General features: G+C 44.8%; 1 protein-coding gene across 1 annotated transcript in view; it reads left to right on the top strand.

The window, feature by feature from the left end:
* Positions 1 to 25,706, top strand: part of LOC8028283 (fibronectin type-III domain-containing protein 3A) — a 61,817-nt gene that overhangs the window by 9,085 nt on the left and 27,026 nt on the right. The window contains exons 3-13 of the mRNA XM_029985444.4: positions 10 to 185; positions 12,424 to 12,583; positions 14,637 to 14,831; positions 15,647 to 15,718; positions 18,724 to 19,006; positions 19,407 to 19,466; positions 20,121 to 20,164; positions 21,620 to 21,714; positions 22,154 to 22,207; positions 22,622 to 22,743; positions 24,550 to 24,709. Of these exons, the coding sequence (XP_029841304.2) occupies positions 10 to 185; positions 12,424 to 12,583; positions 14,637 to 14,831; positions 15,647 to 15,718; positions 18,724 to 19,006; positions 19,407 to 19,466; positions 20,121 to 20,164; positions 21,620 to 21,714; positions 22,154 to 22,207; positions 22,622 to 22,743; positions 24,550 to 24,709 (1,421 nt within the window). The remainder of the gene's footprint in view (positions 1 to 9; positions 186 to 12,423; positions 12,584 to 14,636; positions 14,832 to 15,646; positions 15,719 to 18,723; positions 19,007 to 19,406; positions 19,467 to 20,120; positions 20,165 to 21,619; positions 21,715 to 22,153; positions 22,208 to 22,621; positions 22,744 to 24,549; positions 24,710 to 25,706) is intronic.

Genomic DNA, 25,706 nt, shown 5'->3' with positions numbered 1-25,706 from the left:
GCATCCCAGGTCCTGCTACTGTCCGGATGGTGTCCAACAGCACGACGCCGCCCATGGCGGTGCCCGTGCAAGTCCCCCCGGGCCACGTGGTGCAGCAGATAGTGGACGAGAATGGGACCCTGCGCCACATCATCCTGTCGCCCCAGCCGCAGCACGTGACGCTACCCACTGTTGCCACCCCATACGTGAGTGCAGCCACCCCCACTCCATTCTTCCGCTGTCGATCTTAATATTTGCAACAAAATATATATAAGGTTTCGAAAATCTCGAGGCTGGATCAAAAATTTGCTGCAAGAATTGGTGCCTGCACATAGCAATTAAAAATTTTCGTCAAAGGTGTATTTTAGTGCTGCATTTTACTTCATTATATATCCTTTCTGTGACAGGTAAGACCAGCAAACTTGCCAGAGTTAATGGTGGATGTTGACTCAGACAACCAAGTTGGCAATTGTTGGAACTAATGGCACCATCTCAATTTAGGTACCGCGAGCAGACGACATACTCTGTCGTCTGCTAACTTTTCTGTCGCAGTGACGCGCTTTACTGTCTGGTTGCTGTGCCTATACTTCGTTTCAGCTTCCGTCCGAGCGCAGCCAAAGGCTGAGGGACTGTTCGCAACTTCGAGAAGAGCATTCCTATGCATCAGAAAGTAGTCCGCAAAAGTAATTAAAAAAATAGCTGTATTGTGCATAAACATTGCACAATATTCCAGACGTGTACGGCTGAGAATGATTTTCAACTAAAGGAATTAAATATCCAAAGTTTATGTTTTTATTAATATATGTAAATGCATATGGTTTGGTGAAAACACGTACATCCGCTGGCAACACGGCTGCAGCGCTCGATTTTTCTTTGTGATTTCGTTCCCGTAATGGCCGAATCATGTGCTTCGCTGCTTCCCTCACCGAGTCGCTTCAAAACATCCTTTCGCTAAGGCACGTTTGGGCGTCAGGCGCGAGAGGTCGTGATGAATGTCTACTTTCAAATTTGTCAGAAGACTCCGGCCGCGTCGTACTGCGAATGCGTTGTAAACAAGGAAAGCTTCCAGGACACTACAATTCACTGACACGCGGCAAACTCAGGGCACCCTTTTACCTGCCGATCAGATTGAATGACGAGAAGTTGGTGGAAAGGACTGCGCTTCGAACCCTGGTGTATCCAGACATTACAAGGGCACATCAAAGACCGGGTTATAGGGCAACTTGCAATATGTACTTACATCTCGCAACTATGCCGAAATGCCGAAGAGGCGGAAAGCTCAGACACAGACGCCAGCGAGCCTACGTACTGACATTCCCTGTGACTAAATTTCAGAACGTAAAAGGGCACTTTTTAAACGTGTAGCAGACGATACCGTTGATACACCCATAGCAGACGAAATGCTCAGTGAGCGCGGGCGACCAGTGGCGCAGCGGAGTGATACAAAAGTGCAGGCGAGATCGCTTGACCTATTTTTCCGGCGTGTGATTGGCTCCGGCCGCACGTAGCTTTGGCTGCGCTCGGACGGAAGCTGAAACGAAGTATAGGAGTGGATGACGACACAATTTACAATCGTAGCAAGCTTGGTCATCTGCATCGACATCTGCTGTTGACTCTGGCAGGTCTTGCTGTCTTATTTTTCACAGAAAGGTTTTGAAATTTTATGAGGTAAAATACACCGCTAAAACACACGTCTGAGAAAAATTGAGCTTGTTACGTGCGGGTGTCGATTTTTTCTGCTGATTTTAGAGCCCAAACTCGGCATTTCTCGCTCCCTAGATTTTCTGAACATCGCCATTTTGTTACTTGGCACATTCACCATTTTGAGCATCCGGGGCTGCGATGTCGGGTGTTGAATAAGAAGTACAGCATGCATGCAGTACGCCGGCAGCTTGGAGTATGATTGCGGTGGCGTGGCCATGATTCAGTTCTAGTTTAACAGTACTTAGAGTTGTCAAGAGCGATTAGAGTTGCCGGTGAGCTTCAGCGACTAAATTACTTAGAGAACTTGCCATCTCTACATGATATGCCAGTGTTTTCAACAAGTAGGAAGACGGATAGCTGTGCTTCCGGTATGTGGACCCGGGTGGCACACTAAAAATTAGAGGATATGAAGCAAATTACAGGATACTTAAGACTGCTTAGGTGTAAGCATTCATATACATAACATATTCCTATAAGCTGCATGCCCCGCTACCCTCTGCAGAGGCTGGCCGTGTAGCCTCTGCGGACGTCGGCTGGCTGGCTTCTGGGGAGCGTTGGGTGTACGCTGCTGCGGCGGTGCGCGGGAGCAAAGCCGCTCTGTGGGGTGGCATTCCTTTAAACCATCCAGTGTGCGGGCCGTGTCGCAGCCATTTTAAGAGCTGGTCATGGCGCGGGAAGAATTTCTCTGCCATTTTGCACGGTTACGGACAACGCCGGCTCCGCTGCATGGGACATTTAATGCTTTTGCATTAAAATTGCTTTCATTCTATAAGGAACTTTGTTTCTTGCTGGCTCCATATTTTTTTAGCTCTGTGCAGTAGTGCCTTGCTCTGATTAGGCCCAAGGATTCCCTGAAATGTGTGCCATCTTCATATAATTCGGGTGCCAAAAATCGGCTAAAGCTAGCTCTGCAATCGGTGTTCTTTTTAGACTGTCCTGACACTCCCTGGAGAGTCAGAGATGCACTGTTTAAAAAGCACTGGTTACTAACTTTCACTATTTTCTGGTGTTTGCAGAAAGCATATTGCGATGAGCTACAACTTTATTTATTTATTTATTGATACTAGAGCTCCTGGTGGAAATTTTGTAGGAATTAGGAAATAATTAGTACAGGTAAATTTTGCAAGAAAGAAAACCAGTGTCAGTATCTAGAACAAAATATATAGATTAAACAGTTTTGTCAAAACTTCATTACAGAATTTTAGAAACCACTGGTCACAGTATACTTGATGATGAATTATCAGCGATTTCTTGTTCCATGATGGCAGCCTGTATGTTTGCATTGAATAAAAGACATTATGAAAGTGAAGCATCCTAGTTAGGGGGAATGCAGATTGCACTGTGGTGTTAAAACACCTTTTACCTGTCAGCCCCTGAATGCAAAAAACAACAGCTCTAAATTTGTATGCAAGGCAATTTATTTGATTGAGTAAATAGAGACCCCAATCATGCACTTAAGTGCCCTGTGCATTTTCACACCTCAGTTTGAACAGCTCTGTTCTAGGTAAATGTGAGGATCATGGAAGGTGGTGTAAAAGCACATGTACCTTATTTAAAATTATCTAAAAAAATATGTAGACTTTTTAAGTTCATCTCTTTATTGCAGTAACTTGATATGTGCACTATGTCTCCTAAAAAACTCTAAAATTAAAATGGTGCATGGCTTATTGTCCACATTAAAAACGTGATCAACGATTCTGACATGCTCTTTTTCTTTTTTGTTTTAGCAGAAAAGAAATGTTTTTGGCTGATAAAAGGGCTTGTTGCAATCTTTGATGTGTCAATAGGTTGTGCATGCTTTTAATATTGGTTTTGTTTAGCATGTTTATAGAGTGTAGATTGAGATTTTGCCATAAAAACAAAAAAAATGAAGGAGCTCAACATTTTTCCTTCTTAATTGTTGTCAATATACTACTCACATTTAAAGTACTCAAGACGTCAATTGCAGGACAGTCCCGCATTGCGATTCATTGTCTTACAAGAAATTTATAAAGGACATAACTGTCTCGATTTTATCATTTAATAAAATTTGCTACATGCTGTTTTTTTAGCAGAACGGGAATGTTTTCGGCAGATAAAAGGGTGTGTTGCAATATTTGATGTGTAAATAGGTTTTGCATGCTTTTAATATTGGTTTTGTTTAGCATGTTTAGAGAGTATAGATTGAGATATTGCCATAAAAAAGTAAAGGAGCTCAACAGTTTTTTCCTTTTAATTGTGCTCAATATACTACTCACATTTAAAGTACACAAGACGTCAATTGCAGGACAGTCCCGCATTGCAGGTCATTGTCTCACAAAAAAATTTTAAAGGACAAAACCATCTAGATTTTATCATTTAATAAAGTTCGCTACGTGCCTCAAATGCATATCGGGGATATGGGAAAGTTCCACAAATGGGTAGCTAAAACCTGTAAAAAATAGCCGCTGAAACGGGCGACAGTATAAAGCATGAGAAATTTTTGTTTTACTAGCAAATACACATCAACAACAGTGTAGGGTGGCCCAAGTCAAGCTTTTTGGAAAGCAGACCAGTTTAGGCCATTTGCGTCTGCACACGTGTCACCCGCGAGAAGGTGCAGGCCATTTGCCCGCTTGTCAGGGCATCGCCTCTTTAATGCCCATTGGGATGACAAATGCCCCTTTAGAAATCGAAAGAACGCAACAACTTGGGAGGTCTCAGAGTGGAAGCTTTGTCTCAAATACCCTTGGGCGTGCTTTGTTGTCTGCAGCACTCGCCTCTTTGGCCCCCTTTTCTTGTGCTCACCATTTTTCCGCTTGTTCCTAGTCTACTCGAAAGTAAGCAGCTCACCCCTGGGTGCTCAAGCCACCTTAAGTCTATTTATAAATGCACGAGCCTTGTCTTGTGTGGGCAGCCCCTTAGCTGTACTCAATGGAGGCCACTCAATTAGCAGTGACTTGGTGCACACCACTTCCTTGTACACCATTTTAAGAGACGTGTAGACAGAATTTCACTGTGGTATTTGACGTGTACAGTTCATAGATTATACTAAAGAGTACTGCACTGGTCTCTTAATAACAAGAGCGTTGTTGCCGTCTAAAAAAACCTGGAGCTCTCCTCATGCACCCTCTGTTCTGGTAAAATAAACAGATTTTTGAATGCATTGGGGGACAGAATTGCTCGATTGATGTGTGATCTGAAATGTTTCTTGTTGTGCACATGTTGACAGGGCTCCTGTAGCCGCGATTCATTAGAACTTTTATTTTTCCGAAGCCTTTGCCTCTTTGCTCGGAGTAATTTATTTTTGCACTTTTTCTCCTACAACATTGTATGACTGCGCTCTTATGGTAAAAGTACAGGGTTGAGCAGGACAAGGCTGCATCTGGCATCGCACTAGCATGTGTGTCCTATCAAGTGCCCCGAAGCAGAAAGTTTTATAGTGAAAATATTTCTATTACTAGCAGAAGCCGTTGGTGGAGGGTGCAAGTCTGTTGTGATAAAGACTGCAACAGTTCTAAGGAATAAAAATAAATGCAGAGGACTAAGACAGACAACCTCAGTCTTTGTGGTTGTTCATCTTCATTATCTGTGTGCTTTATAAAATTTCTTCGAACACTTGCAGTCAAAAGTTTTTTTTTTATTGTGCCCAGTTTCACTTCATGTTTTTGTTTTATCAAATCAGTCCTCCCATGGAACATTTGCACATAACACGAGGTGTACCTTATCTGACCATTGTCAAAATCAGTGTAATTATTTTCTTGTGCTAGATCCTTTGCTTGAAGGAAAAATTGCACCATGCAGAGTGCACTTGAATTTTGACTTTTACGTGCAAAGCTTTTTCGTGACATGGGTCAAAGGGTTGAACATTGAATACCCCCGGTGACCTAATCTCTGCATTTTTCTTTAGCACAAGCCGTAGTCAATTTTTTTGTCCGTGGTTGGAGGTGTTTGCGACCTGATTACTTTAGCATCAGTGAAAGGTCTGAGATAAGGGCTGCCGCATAATTTTAATTCTACCCTGACATTTCCTTTTTTTTTTTAATCTCTACAAAGTGGCATTATTACTTTGAGTCGTGGCTTTGGCCTGTTTTGCGGGCAGGCAAAGAGGTATATTCTATTTTTTTTTTTTTTTAGAGATAGCTGAAACACGCCAAGTGTAGCTGAAATGCGTCAAGTGTATTTGGCATGTTCAGAACTTTTCTACAGTCGCAGCAGCACAGAGGCTATCTTGTCAGTGGTTACGGCATGAAGGATTAAAGGTAGTTGTACAGCTTGTCCCAGATTAAGATTAAAGTCTTTCTTGCGTTTTGACACTTTTAAGCACAGTTTTGACACGAAAATGGGACCAACTTGTTTTAGAATTGCTAATCACCGAGTTTTGTACTTCATAAAAAAATAAAGTTCTCCATAGAAATTGTTTTTTGTTATCTGGCGAGAATTTCGCACGGTTCTGTGATGAATGTCTGGCTCATCACAGAGCACAGAGGCACAAAAATGAGCTTGGAACATAGGCTTAAATGTAGGCGAGCTGGCCAATGTTGTGGGTAACTCTGAGGACGAGATGGAAGTGAAGGGACAACACATGGAAACTGAACATGAACACAGAGCAGATTCAGGGACTGGCACAGGTTTTTTGCTTGTGTTTCAAGTCATATGGAAACTGGTTTGTCTGGCAGCTGTTGGGCCTATTCTTTCTGCAGCTGGCTTCAATTTTACAGCAGATGGGCTTAACTATTTTTTTTTTTCACGTATGTGTTTTGATTTGTTTAACTGCATTTTCGCTTGTTTGTTTCCGCTTCTTTAAAATTGCTTCAAAGGCAGTGAGCGCGCGTTTTTAAATTAAATCTTATCGAGCCACGCCACAGCGGATAGGTGGCGCAAGTCACCTTCTGATTTCAGAAAGAGCGGCACTGTTTATCTTCTGTCTACCCACCTATTTAGCTTTATGCACCTAACCCACCTAACGCCGTTGGCGCCGTCGCGAAAGGCGAAAGAAAGCGGTAGCGCTCTGTCTACTGCCGCAATCGAACCTTTGAATGTGAAAGTTTGCGTGTGTTGTGGGTTCTGTGAAGCGTGCGCTGCACATTTGCGGAAAGTTGCGGAGCGGAGGACGTCACGGAGCTTTGCTTAGCTGCAGCTGTTGAGTTCGCGCCCTCCAGCGTAACCTAGCTGTTCCACGTAGACAACGTAGCGTGCGTCTGCTACCGTCAGGCAAGCGGATCGCACGTTTGTTCGAACGTAAACCCGTACTTTGACGACGAGGTCGCTTTCAATATCTCAAGTCTTGGACCAGGCAAGGTTTGTTGACGAATGCTTGTTCCTGCCCAATTTGCTTGAATTTTGTTTTCCCGATGTTGTTGCAAACACGATTTCGGTACCGGAGTGGAGCATTTTTGTGTTACGTGGCTCGGCCTTTCGGATCGGTTGGTACGATCGGCCGCGAAAGATATTTGCCGTATCGGTCTGAATCTGAGCACTGTTTGTTTTTATTAAAATTTGGGGTGGACGGTACGCGATATTCACCGGGTGTAAATTGTTTTTGTACTATCAGATCCTGGCGGTTCGAGCTCAGCGGACTTTTGATAGGTGTGTTCGGTTATTTTAACCGGGCTGCTTGAGAGTAACAAGTCGTGATATTTGACTTACGAAAACGGGCGTGCCACGTCACGTTTTGGGCGAGCGAGTTCGGAAGAAAAGTGGACGAACAACCACCGCGTAATCTAAGTCACGTGCTCGTGGTTGTCGTGGCGGTCGTCGTGGCGCGATTCGCGAGGCTCGAATAATGGAATGCGCTCTAGGTAGTTTCTAGAATAAACCGCCAGGTGGCACGAGCTGCTGCCCAGTTTATTAGGGAGGCTGTAGTGAGGGTGCGCGCAACTCAAAACCTGGAGAGCGTTTGCAATTTAATGGCGGCGCCTGAGAGAGAGGATTCGAGAAAGGATATGCACCAGTGTTGCCTGCACGAGAGCAGGCGCCCGCTCTGTTGCAACTCTGTTGCTCCATGCGCCTTTCCTCCTCTCGCCTCCCATTGCAAGCAACGAGCGCCTTGGCGCAGCCTCTCTCGCTTCCTTCTCGCACCGAGAATTGCAAACGTCGAGCGGAGAAAGCGAAGTTGCCAGACAACCAGCAACGTCCAAGATGGCGGAATTTACCATTTTTCGCGTTAAAAAAATACTTAACCTATCGCAACAAAACTGGTGGCTATGGAAAAGTAATCATTTATATCTTGTGTAAATTATTCAAGCACTTTAATGGGCTTTTATGACCCGAGTTAGGAAAGAAAACGACCCTTTGCCCCATAGACTCCCAGCAAAATTTAGCAATTAAATGGCGTCCATGTCCCATGATCGCCGATCTAGCAGTTGCACCCACCCTCACTTGAGCCTCCCTACAGTTTATATGGTTATGTTTGTTTCTATCCGTATATATATTTGCTCTTATTCGGCGTTTTATTATTGATAATATATGGTTTTTTATGAGAAATAGGGGACAAGAGGTTCTTCCATAATAATAAACCCAATACTAAGAAAAAAAAACAAAAAACGCAGATGACGCCGTTTTAAACAGCAAGTTTTCCCAGCAACTTTGATGTCTCAACACCAACCTTTTGCATTCACACGCAGCAACCAATAGACACGTTGCTCTCGGGCAGGGGGCACAAGCGAGACCGCACGACGCAACCATGTTATGCTGGCAGCACTATCCGGGCGGCGCTGTAACCTTCAATTTTGCACGTGCCACGTTCGAATGCAAGCATCTGTCAGCATCTGTAGGCGCACAATAACGAACATCTAAAAAAAAATAAAAAAAAATAAATATGCAGCTTGTGGCCTTAGCGTCTCATTCAGCTTTATTATTTTATTGAGTTCTTTAATAGCTTCCGTGAGCCGGTATGTTTCGCTTTACGTGATAGGGAAGCTGAAGATATGCTTGCAAAAACATGTTCCCCTGAAAGATGCTCGCACTGCACGAGTGCGCATACTAAGAAGGGTCACTGCAAACTCTGAGCTCGCTCTTGTAGCCTCTGCTACGCTGGCACTTAGAATGGAACGGAGTGTAAAAAACTGTAGTGGGGAAGCGTATTGACGCACATTCGAAACGCTAGCCAAATATTCTATTTTGCAGTGCTGCTGAAAACTTGAGTTACGGGCCTATTACTGCGATTTCACTATTTAGACACGCAGTTACATGCTATAAACATGTTTTTATTCCTTTAAATGGTGGTGAGAATACTAACTGATCTTTCTGAAATGGTTTATTCCCAAAAACTATCAATTTCAAACCAGAACCAAGTCTTTAGCTGTCATCATCACCGGCATGGGGTGTCACATGGAAATATTGCTTCCCTGACTAGCCGCTGCCGCTTCAAACGTCTCCGAGTTGTCAGAGTTGCTCGTCTGTTTCGAGCCGGACGCAATCCGGCAACACCTAAATTGCTGGGAAAATTGCCCCGTCTGAAGTTAGCCTAAAGGCGCTGTCACACTGAGGCAACACAAGCACAACATGTTGTCTAACAGTCGGGCAACTTGTTGCTCGCTCCCCGTGTTGTCTGACAACCCTAGTGCATCGCGGCAGCAACAGCACAACATGGACGACAACGAAAATGTTGCCTCAGTATGGCAGCTTTCGGCAACAAAAACATCAGCGATTTGTGTTGGACGATGCATGTTGCCCAGATCAGTAGATAAGCAAATTTCATGCTGTCAACATGACAACACAGATAGCTTCGATGGCAGAGCTAGTTCCCTATCAACAACGTCCTATTCAACAAAAAGGCTTGGAAAACATTACTTAACAATAATTAAGGCTGATGTGCAGCTAAAATAATTTTATGAATTTTTTTACTGCATAACTACGGAAAGCAATTGTCGAAATGGTCACAGCTACGGTCGTGAACGTTGAGACTGGTGTTGAAATTAGAATTGCGGAGAGACAAGGTCACATTACCGTTATTGAAATAAAGTGGCATGCCTACTCACTTGCTTATAAGGTATAATAAAAAATGATCCAGGAAAGCAAAGATAAAAAATTGAAGCATTAAAACGACCACTCTGATCATGATTGTTGATGTTTAAAACTTGGAAACCGCTGCTACCAGACACCTGAATTGTTTAAAAAAGTCCCCAGGATGTTTTGGGAAATGAAGTAATCACATATCAGGCAGTAGGATAATAGCGTTGAAAAATATTTATTCCACCGATTGTGATGAAGACCGGTTGTGTCATTGTCGCAGTTTTTAACCACTGTCAGTCCAACACCATGCTACAAAAGACGCATTAGGGTACTTCTGGTGCTAACTCAATTTTACAATAGAAATGGGAACTGCACGGAGAGAACTGGACAGAAACACTTCATTCGGCGGCATAAATCCCAAACATATCAGCAATCTCACTTTCCTCGGTTAGGGCTATCTGCTTTGTCAGCGATTGAAGAACATTTTGATAAAATCAAGGGTGGAAAATACTCCCTGTGTAAAGTTTTCCAATCACAGTCGCTGGTTGATGTCCCGTGGTAATTTCCAGCCCTTCAAACACACTAGCACTTTGTATAGTCACATTTCTAGCAACGCTGCACACAAACAATTTAGGCAAACAATCAAGATGGTGGAGTGTTCCCTGTGCTGGCCCCACCGTCAGCGCGGTGTGACAAGGTGGTCGGACAGCAAATCGGCCAACATGGTTGCTGGGCGACAGCAATATGTTGCCCGAATGTTGCTGCCGCGATGTGGCAAAGTCGCCGGAAACGTGTTCTGTTTGTGTTGTCCAACTGCTTCCTCAATGGGACAGGGCCTTGAGAGGTTCCATTTTACTTTGAAAAGATACCACTGTGTACCTTTTTGTCAATTTATTTATGTGCAGATTACTTTAGTTTCACGATTGTTTTCCACCGAGACTACTTTGCATGATGACGCAGCTGATTGAATAAATTATCTGGCTGCATTTGCAAACAAGATGTCTCAGGGATTTGTGTTTGTCATCAAGCAAGCCCAAGCCCCTATGTGCAGGAAGGACTCGTATTATGTTTGCGGGCATTTGTCGTACAATGCCACAAGAAGGTTTCACAAGTAATCTCAGCACGAAAAATTGCACAACGCAAATTGTATTCGGGAAAGCAGGAACCCCATGTTTTCATAAGGTATTTTTTTATTTTTTTTTTAAATTTCGGGGTGTGTTTCTGGAGGGAGGTTTGTTTTTCTAAGATTTTGGGGCTGTTTTGTGCAAGGTTTATTTTTCAACAGATTTGGCGTTTTCTGGTGCGTCTCATGGATGTCGTACAGAAATTGGCATTTATCAGGGCTTACATTGACCCTTTCCTGACCATGGCAAAATGCCCGTCTTGTGCAACTTTTTTTTTTTTTATGAGGAAATTGTTAGATTGACAATATGATGCCGTGCATAGAAATTAAGCGGTTTACGCAAGCTTTAGAATGATGCGAACATCAAAGAATAAACTTTGATTTTAACATCATATTTAATTCGGCAAACAGAATTTTTTTTCGAAGATTGGTCCAAACTGAGTAAAGATATGACTGTCTCAAAAAAAAAGTGACAAACAAAAAAAAAAGTTCTACAAAATATTGTTTGTTTTCACGACAAAATGCTATGCAATAACTAGAGTTCTAGATCAAAGAGCTTTTCATATACCAAAATTTGTGTCAACCCTCAATACCGACGTGCCATTGGGCAAAGCAGTTCTTCAACGTGGCGAAGCACGGGTCGTCATACCTGAAACGTGATAACCTTGCTTTGTCGTCAAACCCACCGCCGCTCTTTGAGTCCGAGAGATTGACGAAGGATTTCTCGAGAATCACCACACTTGCGAGTGCGTAGATAAAACGCGATGGGAGACGTGGTTCCCAGAGAAAGTAACAGCTTTGCAAACGGATCGGCGTTGGCTTTGTTTTGAGTTGATGCGAAATAAAGCCACGGATAAGGTCTTTCTCGTTCGAGGACGGATCCAGTCCTGGGTTTTTCGTTTTTTGCCGATTTCGATCGCACCGGCTCTCGGCACACATTTTGTGGTTTTGCGGGTGTATGTCAGAGATGTGAGACCCTGAACGGTGGTTGCACTTCATATCAAGTTAAAGGCCGGCTGACACATTTGCTTTTGAGTGTGGTTGACCGCACAGCAACTGCTTGCAATTGCTTACATTGAAAGAGTAAACTGGCGACACCTGCCCAGGTAGCCTCGGAACACTTCTGGCCTGCACATATTTTGCTCGTCATTCTTTCACCGTTTTCTCCAAATAATTTTGACGGTGTTATGAGTGCAAATTTCTCGTAGATAGTGTGTAGATTCCACCTTCCAAATACTGCGAAAACCTTACAGTAATTCTAGTTGTATGTGAATCGGAAGTGTTCCAGGGCTGCCCAATGAATGGCGCCGGTGCGAGTGGTTCGAGCCACGCAGTCGATCACGCTTGAACGCAAAAATGTGAACCAGCCTTAAAGGCCGACAAGGAACCGGAAAGGAGGGAGCTCTCCTTCAATTCCTTTGTTCCATTAGAGAGAGAGGGTGATCCCCCTTTTCCCTGCGGGTAGCAGCTTGGAGACCCGCCCCTGTAGGGAGAAGGGTACGTGAGGTAATTGACAGAGGGAAACTGAAGTGGTTATCTTCCCGGCAGGTGACTATCCTCTGGATCGGCCTTAAGACTCTAGGAAAAGAGTTGGTCATTCCCACTGGCAGAATCTTTGACTACACACGGTGCACACGTGCCCGCCACGGCGAGGCAGGAGGCGGAAGAGGGTGTAGAGTATTGACCATGCTCCTTGGTTGCAGACGGGTGCCCCGGGCGGCGCCCCTCCCCCAGCCCAGCCGGCAGCAGCCTTCTTCCCGTACACCGCTCCCACGCCGGGGGCCCCCGCCGGACTCCAGTTTGCGGGGCAGTTCCACTCGGCCATGCAGGCCCCCCTCGGCGCCAGTCCCCACTCCCCTCAAGGTGGGCTCTTTTCTTTTTTTTTCTCTTCGTGGAAGACATGCTTGCGTCGAGTGTCCCTGCTTTTGGCGACGTGAGCGACCAAAGCCATCGATGTTGTCGGCCTTCCACGATTGATTGTGCACTCGCAGTGACGTCTTAAAGGGACACTGAAAGGATGTTTGTGCTGGCCAAGGTTTTTACTTGTACATGGCAAATGAGAGCCGAACTACTCGAAACACACTTTGCGGCTCGAAATTATTTTTTTTTTTTGCCCGGAAATTGTTGATTGAGAATGGCGGTTTGATAGAGATGACTACCGTAAAATACCGGGCAAGCGCCCACTCAAAATTTAGAGATAATCGCGAAAAAATGGAGGATGGGCGCTTTTCCAATCATCACTTTTATATATAAATGTACTGTGCATATTTTTTCATATCTTAGAAATTTGGACATGGGCGGATGCGCGGTATTCTACGGTAGTTGGTTTTGCATCATGGTGTAATACGCCAAAACAACACGGACGAAAACGAAGGGAAAATTTTACAGGACACGGCAGTTTGAGTCTCGCTCACTCTCTTCTCCATGGTCGCGTGGCATTTTTTTATCGTTTAGAACACCACCAAAGATAAAGTCCTGGATCATCAAAAGCACACACGCTCAATATTAAAAAAAAAAAAAAAAAAAAAAGTAGGAGAAGAAAAGTTGCATGGCCACGTGACTTTTGGCAACCCTCTCGTCCTCTATACTTCTTCTTCCTTCCCAGTCGAGTTTCGGTTTCGAGCAGTTGCGTTTTTTTTACTTCAAATATATATGTGACGCCGTTTCAAGATATTGATTGGGTAGTCTTCTGACACCATAATAAATCACCTGCAAAAAATAAAAATAAGAGAGGCTCGAGGTACACCTAAGCACTTCTTACGAAGTGTGAATGCGGAAGCATGCAAACCGCTCTTCCGCTCCCCCCTTTTTTTTTTTTTTACTTGTGTGTATGGTTGAGCGCGCGCTGACCATGGGTGGAGCCGCTGCCTCGGGGACATAGAGCGCTTTGGGGTGGCCGTCGTTGAAAATGACGCGCAGCAGCGTCGGTTCCAATGACCTACCACCTCGACGACACTCCAGCCAATGGAACCGAAGCCGAAAATCCATCAGCTTTACTCCACTACTTTGGAATCGGGGAATTTTGGTGCCGTTGGTTTAATAGCTGGGAGCTGGCTTCATTTGGAGAGAGGATTTAAAATGCCGTTAGGCACGGTTTCAAAGCTGATGTCGGCTCGCTCGATAAAACCAGTCAGTTAATGTTTTCGCATTAAAAAAATTTTGAGGGGTGTTAGTGTTCCTTTAGGGGACCCAGTAGGGTTAACTTTCTAAGCCCCGTGGTAAAATGAATGAAATTAACAGCAAAGACTGTTAGCCTTGATAAAGGGTGCAGAAGAAAAGTTTCAGTTTATACATAAATTCTGAAGAAAATTTTTGACATTTCCTATGGGGGATGCTCATACATCGTTTAGTTCATCTATGTCTAGAAAACAGACGTAATATTTATCACTTCTCTTGACCTGGTGCAAAGCAGAATGCCTGAATGGTGTGCCTGTGGAAACATTTTTGTCAAAAGTAATTCATTTCTCTAAAAGTATTAATGTGCAAGATCCAGCAACTTTTTGGGCTTCTGCGTTTCGAAACAAATGTTAAGATTATTTTTATGAAAGTTGTTCAGAAAGTACGAAAAAACAAATTCCACAAGTGCTTTCCTCATCAAATTTGGTGCAGGTAAAGCAAACAATGATCCTTTCTTTTGGTCCTGCAATGAGATGATAGATGGACTAAAACGAAACCTATACTGAAAACGTGGAATGGTGAAAAATGCGTTCAAAGTATCCAGATCTCTATAATTTATATACCCCCGAGGCACTCAAATTAATTAATAGCAAGTTAGCTATGCATAAGAAACAAATGAAACTTTGTGGAAATATTATTTAGATGTTGGTTCAGGGCCTGCTTTATGAGAGTATGTACAAACCGACAAATTCCTTTTTTTAACGCCAATTAGAAGAATGTTTTCCTACCCCTCGTGCAGGTCATGCGGTTCCCGGCGTGGTCCCCCAACAACAACCGCCGCAGGGAATGGTCCCGCCCCCGCACAAGGACGAGCGCTCGCAGAAGCAGGCCCTGAAGCTGCGCAAGAAGCTCGAGTCTCGGCAAGGACCCTCCTCCTCCTCCCTGGGGGCTCCCTCCTCCGGAGCACGCTCAGACTCCTCCTCTCCCAAGTCGGGTGAGTGGGAAGGTGCCCTTTCCCTCTTTTTTAACGCGGAACGTGTTATGCGACTGGCTCCTATGCTTCGCTTCACCTTACGATGGATCGCGGTAGACGCAACGGGCCGTTGAAGCCAGTGCCACGTCGCGCGAGCGTCGCGTAACCTTCGGGAAGGTTGCAGGGAAGGGAACACGTTATTGCGCGACACATTCGCATCACTGGATTCATTGGAGTGGCTCGTGCCATCCGCCGATGTTCGTCGTAGGCTGAAACGGCGTACGGCAGTTTCCTGCGACAGCCTTCCTGTAACGAAAAAGCATCGCACCAAAATCGGTTAAACAAGTGTGCCGTCAGTGTTCGGCCGGAACTTCTACCCTCGCCAACTGAACGAGAGTGTCGGCCGAACAAGAGCAGCATTTGTATCCAATGCGTGCCCTGCGGTCGCCTCCGACGAATGACGCGGAAAATCCTGCGCTGCAGCCTGCTATTTTGAAGGCATTGGTCGTGGCTTCAGTCAAAGAAAGCATATTTTATTTGTTGAGATTTTTGTAAGATTTGAAACGGGGACAAGAACAGGGCAAGACTCTATCCACTTTGCAAAAAGGTTTCTTTTAACGGAGAAAGAAAATTTTTTCTTTTGCCGCCACCCATGAAACTGGTAGCTGGATTTACTACCTTTTTCTTAATACATTTTTCTTTGCACTGTGCTTTTTTTTTTTGCTTTCGGGATGAAGGTATTGCCACCTTCCATGGGAGATTCTTTTGAAGATAGCACTGACGTTACTTTCTTTGCCTTTCTTTCTCCCCCTGCATTTTCGGCATTCCACACGCAGGTCATGGTTCTCCTAGTTCGTCGAGCTACCACAAGTCAAACCATAGAAGCAGTCCCAAGCTTGTGGAAGCAGGTGGGCCTCCGTGTGCAATTTGAAACATTGACTTAATTGCTTGTTCATTCTTAAGCTTTTTTAATTTACCATAAAAGCTGGGGTTGTTGTGCAGTCTGGTCTGCTTAATTTTTTTAAATAAATACTAGCGGACTTTAGCAAGAGCTGTTTTGCATTTCCTAAGACCCGCTTGAGGCGGGGCAATTTCGCCCAGCAACTTGACGTCGCAACTCCAGCAACACGGGCCGCCCGCGTTCACACCCAGCAACCGAATTGCTACGACTTGCCATCATCATCATGAAATTTGATTTTTCTTACACTATTTAGACGCACAGCTACGCTCTAAAAACGTGTCTCTATATCTTTGAATGGTGTTGAGTATACTAACTCGTCTTTCTGAAAAGGTTTATTTTCAAAAACAATCCATTTGAAACCGGAACCATGTTTATAGCTGTCATCATCACCACCACAGGGGTGTCACGTTAAAATATCGCGTCCCTGATTGGCTGCACCCGTTTCAAACGTCTTCGAATTGCTCCGAGTTGCTCGCTCATTCGAGCCAGACCCAATCTCAGCAACTCGTGTCGATCTAGCGAAAGCTAGGGAACAACCTGCCAGCAACCTCAAAATTGATAGAAAAGTTGCCCCGTCTGAAGCGGGCCTTAGAGATTGGGATAAGGGGCCCCATCAGCAATGTCCGACGTACTCGACAAAGTGTCCTCGAGTCTGTTTGCTTGTGACTCAGTGAAAGGGGAAATCTCTCCCTTTCTCTCCATCCCAACTGGAGGTGCCAAACTGTTGCATAACACCTGCAGTTAGAAAGGGGTTGAAAAGCAGTACTTTATTTTACAGTGTATGAGCTGCGGTGTTTTTCCGAAATTTTTATCGGTGCACCTTATGTATCGGTGTGACTTATGTGCATTTTCTGCCTCTCAGTATGGGACTTTAACTGTACAAAATGTAGGTTATATTTCTTGTTTGATTCATTAGCGAGACTATTGAAACTGACTTCCACTTGTGCATATAGCTCAATTACAATAGGCATGTGTGAGCTTATCAATGCGGTCCTACTGTGAAGCCGTACAAAGAAGTGTGATATGTACGAAGGTGCAGCGTATAAGTACAGTTGTTGACCGATTTCTTGGACTTCGGGGGGGCTGAAAAAGTGTCCGAACGATAATGCAATCCGAAAAGTCTGCACATTTACAAAACTTGGTTCTATTGAGCCTAAGCTGGAGGGGAGACGCGGGTCTTAAAATGGTAAAAAAACGCGAAATTTAACGTTTTTCAAAATTCACATATTTGGATTAATTGTAGTCTAAGGTACCTGCCTGCAAAGTTTCAATGTCGAATTCAATGTCTAAGCATGAAAAAAATGATATTTACGATGTCCCCGCAGAGCCCTAACACAGCGAGTTCAATGAAAACAAGTGGAACGTCGCGCTCCGCGCGTTTCGCGATCGCTCGTCGGATTGCGGCCATCTTGGTCTTGTTGGAAAGCCGCTTATTTTCCCCACGTCCCCATGCCATTTGTTATCGCGACAACATCGGGAAACGTCCGCATTCGCGGGTTTCGAAGGCCCCAAGGGCACCTTGTGTCCGGCTACTCTTGATAACGATCATGTCCGCTTGCATTTGCGTCAGCTTCATGTCCTCACCCGGCAGAGGTGCAAGAAGTGGCCATGAAGTCCAAAGCATGTATCAACGCAGGGCAAAACGACGAAATCGCCAGACACTTTAGGTGCAAAGATTAAAAGCCGTCAACAGCGCGCTCCACACTTAACGGATGGCGACTGGCACAAAAACAAAACAAAAAGTTGGTTGGAGATAGAAAATTGACCAAAGAAAGAAACCAAGATAACGATGATGGTGCATAGCAAAAACAAAAGGCATAGCATAGCACTCCTAGCGGCTGGTTTGGCAGTGCTAGAGTTGCTGAATGTTCTCAGAGTACCGGATTCCATTCAGTCCGCTTACCGGATGTCAATCCCGCAGGAATCCAGTTCTGATTGGCTAATGTAGCCCGTGGCGGAAGTTATCAGCCTGCGATTTTGTGGATCGACCCAAAGCAACAAAAAACGTATATAAAATGTTTCTGTATTACCACGGCTACGGCAGGTACGTGTGGCTGGGAACTCTGGGCATCAATGAGTGTAGACCGAACGGAAGGTCCGTTGATTTTCTCTAGATTTGTTTTATACCAAGTAGTCACTAATCTGGTTCGCCACAGATTTACGGGTTGTTTGCTTGCTCCGGTTGTGCCGGTGCTGCATTTCAAACTCTACGCCTTAGGCTCTAAGCCTAACACTTGACTTCGATGTGTCTTGAGGCAAGAGAGAGAGGGATTGGACAGCAAGGGGCAAGTCACGTACCGCTTTCAACAAAGGAAAGAACTGGAATAAAAACAAACCAGTGTTGCCACAGGCCAGGAACATGGATTGAAGAGCTCGTACGAGACCGAACGGCTACATTGTACGCGCTTCGCCTAGACTGCACAGGGCAGCACTGTGTTGGGGATCTCGACTGTTGCATCGTGATTCTGTTCTGAAGCAAAGCTTGGGAGTTTCGGTACTCTGGAAATGTTTAGTGACTCTAGGCAGTGTGAAAATAGTGCTGACAAACCTTTCCATTCCATCTGATACATCAAGCCAAGCCCACGATCAAGCCAACGAAAAATCCAAGATGGTAGCCTCTTGGTGGCCACCACTTGTAACTATTTTATTCTGAAAAATCAAACTTTCGTACTGCAAATTGTCGATAAAATTGGTTGTTAATATGTACTAGTATTTCAATTGGGCGAGTCATATTTCCTGGTTGATGTCCAAAATAACGAGCAAGTCAGAATTTTCAGGGTTTGAAAAATCGGTCAGGGACTGTGTACAAGTTATTTTGTGGAAACAACTGTTAATAGGGGCATTCAGCCTATAGAGCAGTGCACCTTGTAAAACCGGGAAATACGGTACACACAAATCTCCACGCACGTTTTGGATGCAAAAGTGCCGAAGCGTCATCCTCCTGTCCACCAGACATCGCCCTACGTGCCCTGCTGTCCTCGCTGTCCGCCCCGGCGGTCTCTCAAGTCGGGGCAAGGGAAGCGACGGCGGAGTGGAGTGCCCCCGTGGCCAACGCCACTCCGGCTCCCAAGGAGGGAGAGGTCGCGGCGGCCGCCGATGGAGCATCCTCCACCGCGGCGTCCTCTGCCGCAGCTACCCCCGCCGCGCCTCCACCCGCGCCTTCGCTCGAAGAGGTCTCCTACGAACTGCTGCTCTCAGAGAAGGGTCAGGACCGGCCTGCCAGGCTGCTTAAATGGTCAGTTGGCTGGATTGCGCAGCCCTGTCTTTGTGTTTGTGTTCTGGTGTGTCTAGTAAAGGCTGGTTCACACGTTTCCGGTTGGAGCGCAACGGACCGCGGTGCTCCCGCTTTGATCTCTCTTCGTGACGAGTGGAGTGCCTTGATTTGAGTGTTTCTTCCCTTTCCCCAGAAAAATATATCTGTTCAATAAAAAAAAAGAACCTGTCCTACAGTTGCACTTAGTTGAATGGTCAAATTGTGATAGAATTTTTTCAAGACAAATTTTATATGGTGTATAAATTTTTAGCAGGATTTGGTACCTACCCAGGAACCAATATCTGTCTTTTAGAACATGGCTTGCGCAGTTGTGTTTCCTTGTGTGTACTGACTGGAGAATTTGTGTCCTTTGTTCTTGCAGTGGCAAAGTCCTGCGCAGCAAGCTAGAAGACCTCAAGCCAGCGACGGAGTATATTCTCTGGTGTGTATTTGCCTTTTCTTCTAAAGTAAAAATGCTTGAATTCAAATTCATTTCACTGGAGCATATCTTGTGGGACACGGGGTGAACCTGAGTTCACTAAAACTCGTAGATCAGGATTTGCCTCATCATCTCATCTGACTTTGTGGAGCTTAGTTGTCTTAGGAATTGAGGCTAGTTCAAAATAACTGATAAACTTTCAGCATTGTGCAAACCTGACACTGAGGAGACACAGAGAAAACATAAAAGCAGAAAGGTTTCCAACTGCTTCGGAGTTTGTTCGCATCCAATGTGTCTATAACACAACTTCACTGACCCCAAGTGCCCTTTCCTTTTGGATCATTACCAGCCTATCACACAAAGTTCTGACACACTCTTTTAAGCTCACTAGACCTTAAAAAAAAAAAAAAAAAAAATTCCATTCTTATTTACCATGCAGATTAATTCACAGCTTGGACACCTTATTTCGGAACGAAATTTCTACAAATTCACATCACTAAAATAGACGAGCTGACGTCTCCATGCATAAGATGCAACATGTCCATTCTATTTTGTTTTAATTCATCCAGCAACTTTGAGTCTAATCGAGTAAATGGTGAAAAAGTTGACCCTCCCGGGCCAGAAGCCTGAAGTGCCCCTTTCCTCTCGTTTGCCCAGTGTTCAAGCTGTCCTGGAGGACAGCAGAGGAAGCCCATCACCAAGTAAGAGCTATTCCTTATTTTTTTTCGTTCACAGCAGAGAAAGCACGCAGAAGTTGTCTATTAGTTGTTGGGGTTCTAGGCATGTGCAAATAGTGGATTTTGACTTGGAAAGGAATTCCAAGTAAATAGTGGTTTTGGCCGAATATTTTCTAATCGAATATTGCCTAGATTCTCCAAGCTTTTCACTACTATATCATGCCTGAACGAAAACCCATCTGAAGTCGTAAAGGTTCATCCCAAGCTTCCACTTGTTCATATTTAAGCTATAAGTTAATTTTAATCTAGCTATACTTGTGGATTGTGACCTCGGAAAGTCTATTACCTACATGAGAATACCGAGTAAATGATTCATTTGACATAACATTAGGTTTATAGAGATGCCCAGCTATACCTATTTAAGGGGACTTGTAAACATTTTTGTTATATGCAAATATTCTTTATTAAATCTAGAATTTGAGAAAATAAAAAGAAGACTATCATGAGTTACAAGCATACGTTGTCAAGATTTCTCTACCTAACATATGCTCTCGCATGATAGCCACAGTTTAATTTTGAAAATGTTACTGTGTTGTAGATATCAACATTCACAAAGTTTTTTTTTTTTTTTTCTTTTTATATACACCACGCATGCACATGCACCATTCCGCTTTGAAAGTGGGCTTTCCCCTAAGAGTGGGACTGCAGTAGTTGTACTTTTCAAAGCGTCGATCGCAGCAGGTTAGCCCTGTTGAGCGCACTTCTTACCGAGCATCGATGCATTGCAGAGAAGTAACACGTACGAAAGCAAGCTCTGCAGGTGTTGCTTCTCTGCAGCGCACTGTTGTTCGGTAAGAGGCGCGCTCAACGAGGCTAACTCGCTGCAGTCGGCACTTAGAAAAATATTAATATCGGAGCTTATCTTGAAGCGAATAGCGTATTATTCGAAACTACTATTAGAGGGTTCAAATATTCGCAGAACACCGTTGGTTTCAATATGCTTTAGGAAGTTACGTGCTGCGCCCAAAAAGACGTGGGTGCAACCAATCTTGAAGGGCTTGCTGGTAGGCGAATCAAATACATTTTGCGGGAAGGAAAAAGAGTTTCCTTTTAGACTGGCCTAGCAACCTTGAGGAGTACTGTTTGCTCGCATTTCTGCACTTTTGTTGCGACGCTAAAGCGTGAGAAAAGTTTGCACATTTGCGTGCGAGTTTGATCGACCGCTTGCAACTGGTACCATCTGTGGGGTAGTCCTGGAACGCTTCCGACCCGCATAATTTTATGCGTCGTTCTTTTGCCGTGGGTTCGAAACAATTCTCGCAGTGTTATAAACCGCCATTTCTCGTCGACGGTGCATAGATTTGATCCCGAGGCGAGGCCAGGACAGTTGTGCATTTTAGCTCGCTTCTTTCTGCAATTTGTGCTGCTTGTGCTTGTTCTTGGCATCCATATTTATTGCCGCATTTGGTTTTGGCACAGGTTGCGAGTTTCTGACGGCCAGTTGCGAACCGGATGCACCGTTGCCCCCCAAGCTCGTTACCCGGACAAAGAGCACGCTGGCACTCAAGTGGAATGTACGTGGATTTTAAAATGTGATTTTTGTTTTTGTTTTTGTTTGACGTTACTATGTTGGATAAAGGTGGAGGTATATCGGACAGGCGAAAGCTTTTCTCATTTGTAAGAGATGAGCCAAACAAAGAAGTTTTTTTTCCTTCATTATTTTAGCTTTCTCGTAACATTTTCTGCAGCTTGGTGACTCATGCTATTCAAATTTTTTTTTTTTTTTAACAGTTTCAGAGCTTGGATTTAATAGATCCAAAAGTCAATAGTATGGAAAGCAATTTTTTTTCTGTTCTGTTCCTTCTTTTTGATAACCTCTAGACACTCTTGGGCAAAATGTTTTGCTGTCTGATGAATCTGTCTTTTCCCGGGTTGTTTTTGATTCCGTGTGTCTTGGTGTTTCTTCTGTGTTGAGCCTTTCTTCCTTTCTCCTATCTGTTCTTGCACCTGCAGGCTCCCTGTGACAACGGGTCCAAAATCACCTGCTACATCCTCGAGTGTGACCAGGTAGGGGGCCTCCTCTTTGTTCGACCTTCCCGATGCACAGCTGTCTATTATTTATTTTATTTTAACCTTTGTTGCAGTATTTTTGATGGAATGCAGCTTAGCCAAATCATCATACGTAACTCTGACTGTTTATTATCACGTGTCACTGTAAACATGTTCTATTTACAGAAGAAGTACCATGGCAATTGCAAGACAAGCTAGCTGCATGTTCCAACATGACAAATCTAAATTACTCTCTCCCAAAACATTGGCAAAGTGTACAAGCTGGCCCTATTATTGATAACTGACTGTAGAATTTCACTCGAGAAAATTGAAACGACCAGGGGCATGACGCGCATAATTATTTTTTCTCGCTGCTCCGCAGCGAAAGTGTAGAGTGGGGCAAAACTTCAAAGGCACATTTTCCGATTTCAGGGAACGGAAGGCAAGTTTGAGCCAATCTTCTCCGGAGCACAGAAGCAGTTCAAGGTGTCCAAGTTGGCTTCCTCGACGGCTTACTGTTTCCGCCTGGCTGCCAGCAACTCCGTGGGAACAAGGTGGGCAGGGGCACGAAGTGGGAGGTTCTCGTTTCTTTGCAATACATTCGTCTTCGACGGACGACTTCAACAACTCGGCCGCCACCAATGTCGGCAGTAAACGGGGGAGCCAAGCGACGTTAAGAACGGTTTGCTCGGACGACCATTGCTAGCTTCTCCCAACTAAAATTTTCAGCAAAGAAAGCAACGTCGGTCTGATAACGACAAGATCGTTATAGTAAAAATCTGCTTAAATGACTGGCGGCAGTGGCACTTGCCAGCCACGGTTAGTACAAGAAGCATTGCCTCGACCGTATTCACTTAAAAGGATACTTCAACGAAATTTGAAATATATCCGTCGTGTTCACAGATAGGCTGAATATGATCCACAATATCCGTAAATGACAATCGCACGTTTGTATTTTGAGCCTGATGGCTGTGTTCTTCGTTATAAACAGTCCACTCTGGCAAACGCTCGGAGAGCACCTCACATCCGCCGCAATCGTGACGTAGATTGTCTCGGGACCTTGCGTCCGGAAGCAGCGGACGCTGCGAGCTATCCCAGCCAATCCTGCTCTGTGGACGACGTAGCCCAAGATACGCTTTTCGCGCATCGCTGTGCCTCTTCTCCAAGGTCACGTGACATTCACATGGTCTTGGATAGACCCCGATGGCTCGTAGCATCCACTGAAAGCAGCCGAAGCACAATAGCGATAGGGCCACTGCAAGTAACCCCAAAGCTGCCTTTGTTTCTGTATGAATTTTGAGTGAGGGGTTATGTTAATCTTCTATAATTTTGTAGGGGGACAATAGTGACTTCTGGAGCACACAAAAGAGAGTCTTGAGGAAAGGGGAATTCCTCCTTCAGCTCTTCTCTCGTTATGGCCGGAGGGGAGACAGTTATCGTCACTACCTGTCAAGGTTCCTAGACTGGAATTACAAACGAGGCGTTAGCGACATCCACCAGGTGCTCTTTGCTAATCGTTTAATTAGTTTTAAAATTCCTTTTCGTGTCTTTTTTAACGAGAGATTGGTGTCTGATGTGATCATGCTCTCATGAACACGAATAGATTAAGAAATAAGCGTCGAAATTTCGTTGTAGTATCCCTTTAAAGGCCAACGTACAACCTCGGTTTTTTTGCAAGGGAGATTATCCTTTTAGCGCTCCCCCTCTCCTAAGCTGCAAGGGGAGTCAAGTTAGGGCAAGGGAAAAAAAGCGGAGAGGATACAGGAAAGGAGGAGGCAGGCAAAAGTCAAAAGCACGAAGTGTATGTCTGTCTTTTAACAGGACGAGAATGGCAGGGCGTCCTTTCCGGATGCCTGGTCTCCGGCACACAGTCGTTGCCTTGCACAGTGCGTTGGCTGCGCGTGCACGCCCGACACTTGCGAAATGCTGTTATGGAAGGTAAAATGCTTGCGCTGGAGGTGGGGCAGCCGGAACCCTGCCGTCCTCATTCTGCCAGTGACTACAGAGTGCACAATCCGAGGCTGTCCCCGATATGTCCCCGTGGTTCCCACATTGCATGCCACTTTAGCACTGAGGAACTGGCAACCAACATTGAGAACTGCCAACGTTGGTGCAAATTCGTTGATCAAGTAATTTATTTTATATTTATTTATTTATCAATACTAGTAATAAGTAATAACGAGGAAGGCCCCCTTTAATGGCTGCGACTTGCAGCTAGTGCAAGTGTCCTTGGCTGCGAATTCTGATGAGATGTTGGTAAAATGCCAACGACATCGGCGCAATGTTGGTGAAATGCCGCCAAGATGCTGGCCTGAATTTGTCGAGACGGGCGAGTGAAATGGTTCCGTCATTTGGTGCAGTCCCTGGAGCAGTACGTGCCGGCTGACGACATGTGGCGCCGCGCCAGTTCCCCCCGAGCCCCCCGTGGTGGGCCAGGTGACGGCCTCCAGCGCTGCGCTGGAGTGGGACTGCCGTGCCACCGACGACTCCTTCACCCTTTCTTTGGAACAGGAAGGCTCGGTCAGTCACTTTTCCTTCTCGTTTTGCTAGATGAGAGGGTTGTGTGGGCTTGCCGGAACTCCCCTTTTACATGGACCGACGGTTCAAGCAGAATAAAAAGACAAAACATGCCCAGAGAAAGGGAGACTAGTATGTGCGTTCAACATGTTTGAGGCCACTTCAAAAACTGTAGACTTGCTGTAATCTTTGTTTCCGATCGACAGAGCTTTCAGTTGCAAGAAACCTGGTTGAAAGTAGTGAAAGTTGATAGCTGTGAATGAAAAAAGTGACCACGTTTGTCTCGTTCATGGTAGGTGCTCTTCGTTAGCGGGGACGAGTCAATGTGCTAGTTATCATATCGTCTTCTGCATTGACGCACTGTTTCTCTGCATTTCCATTGTTGAAGCATGACTCCTTCCTGCCACTGGTTACTCCCATACTTAAAACTGAGACGAGGCAAAGAATAAAATAATGGGCATCTTACACACGGTCTCAAACTGTCAGTTTTTTTGCATTGAAATATGGAAGTTGTTTACCATCTTGCCTACATATTACTCTTTCATGCCTAGACTCGTTTAAAGGGTCCATTTCCAGTTCACTTTGGAGGCTACTTGGATTGAATTTCAAACCCTGTCGCAATTTTGGTCATTCAAGTTTGACTGGGCCAGTCACCTTTCCGAGGTTGGTTAGGCCCTGGTCCAAAAAACATTTTAAGTTGGGTTGGACTTTAGCCAGGGTTTCCAAAAGGAATTGGGAGCTGCACTTGTCTGTTATCTATGGCATTGACTCGGACCATCCACCATAATCGATGGTGGTCTTCTAAACCCATAAACAATGTGTTGCTTTGAATTATCCTTCACAAACCTAGTGTGCTGGGAGGTGCATTGGTGGCATTCTTTAGCAGATGATTTTCTATGAAGCATTTTCTGGGTTTCGTTGCCTAGTTCAATATGTTGCAAAAGTTTAACTGATAGATTGATTTACTGTGTTTTCAGTCCAATTACATTTTTTATGCTGG

Source organism: Ixodes scapularis, unplaced genomic scaffold (genome assembly GCF_016920785.2).
Source record: "Ixodes scapularis isolate PalLabHiFi unplaced genomic scaffold, ASM1692078v2 PGA_scaffold5__190_contigs__length_132052651, whole genome shotgun sequence".
NCBI lineage: Eukaryota > Metazoa > Arthropoda > Arachnida > Ixodida > Ixodidae > Ixodes > Ixodes scapularis.
Note: the sequence above shows the minus strand (reverse complement) of the source record. Positions and strands in the feature narration are given on the sequence as shown.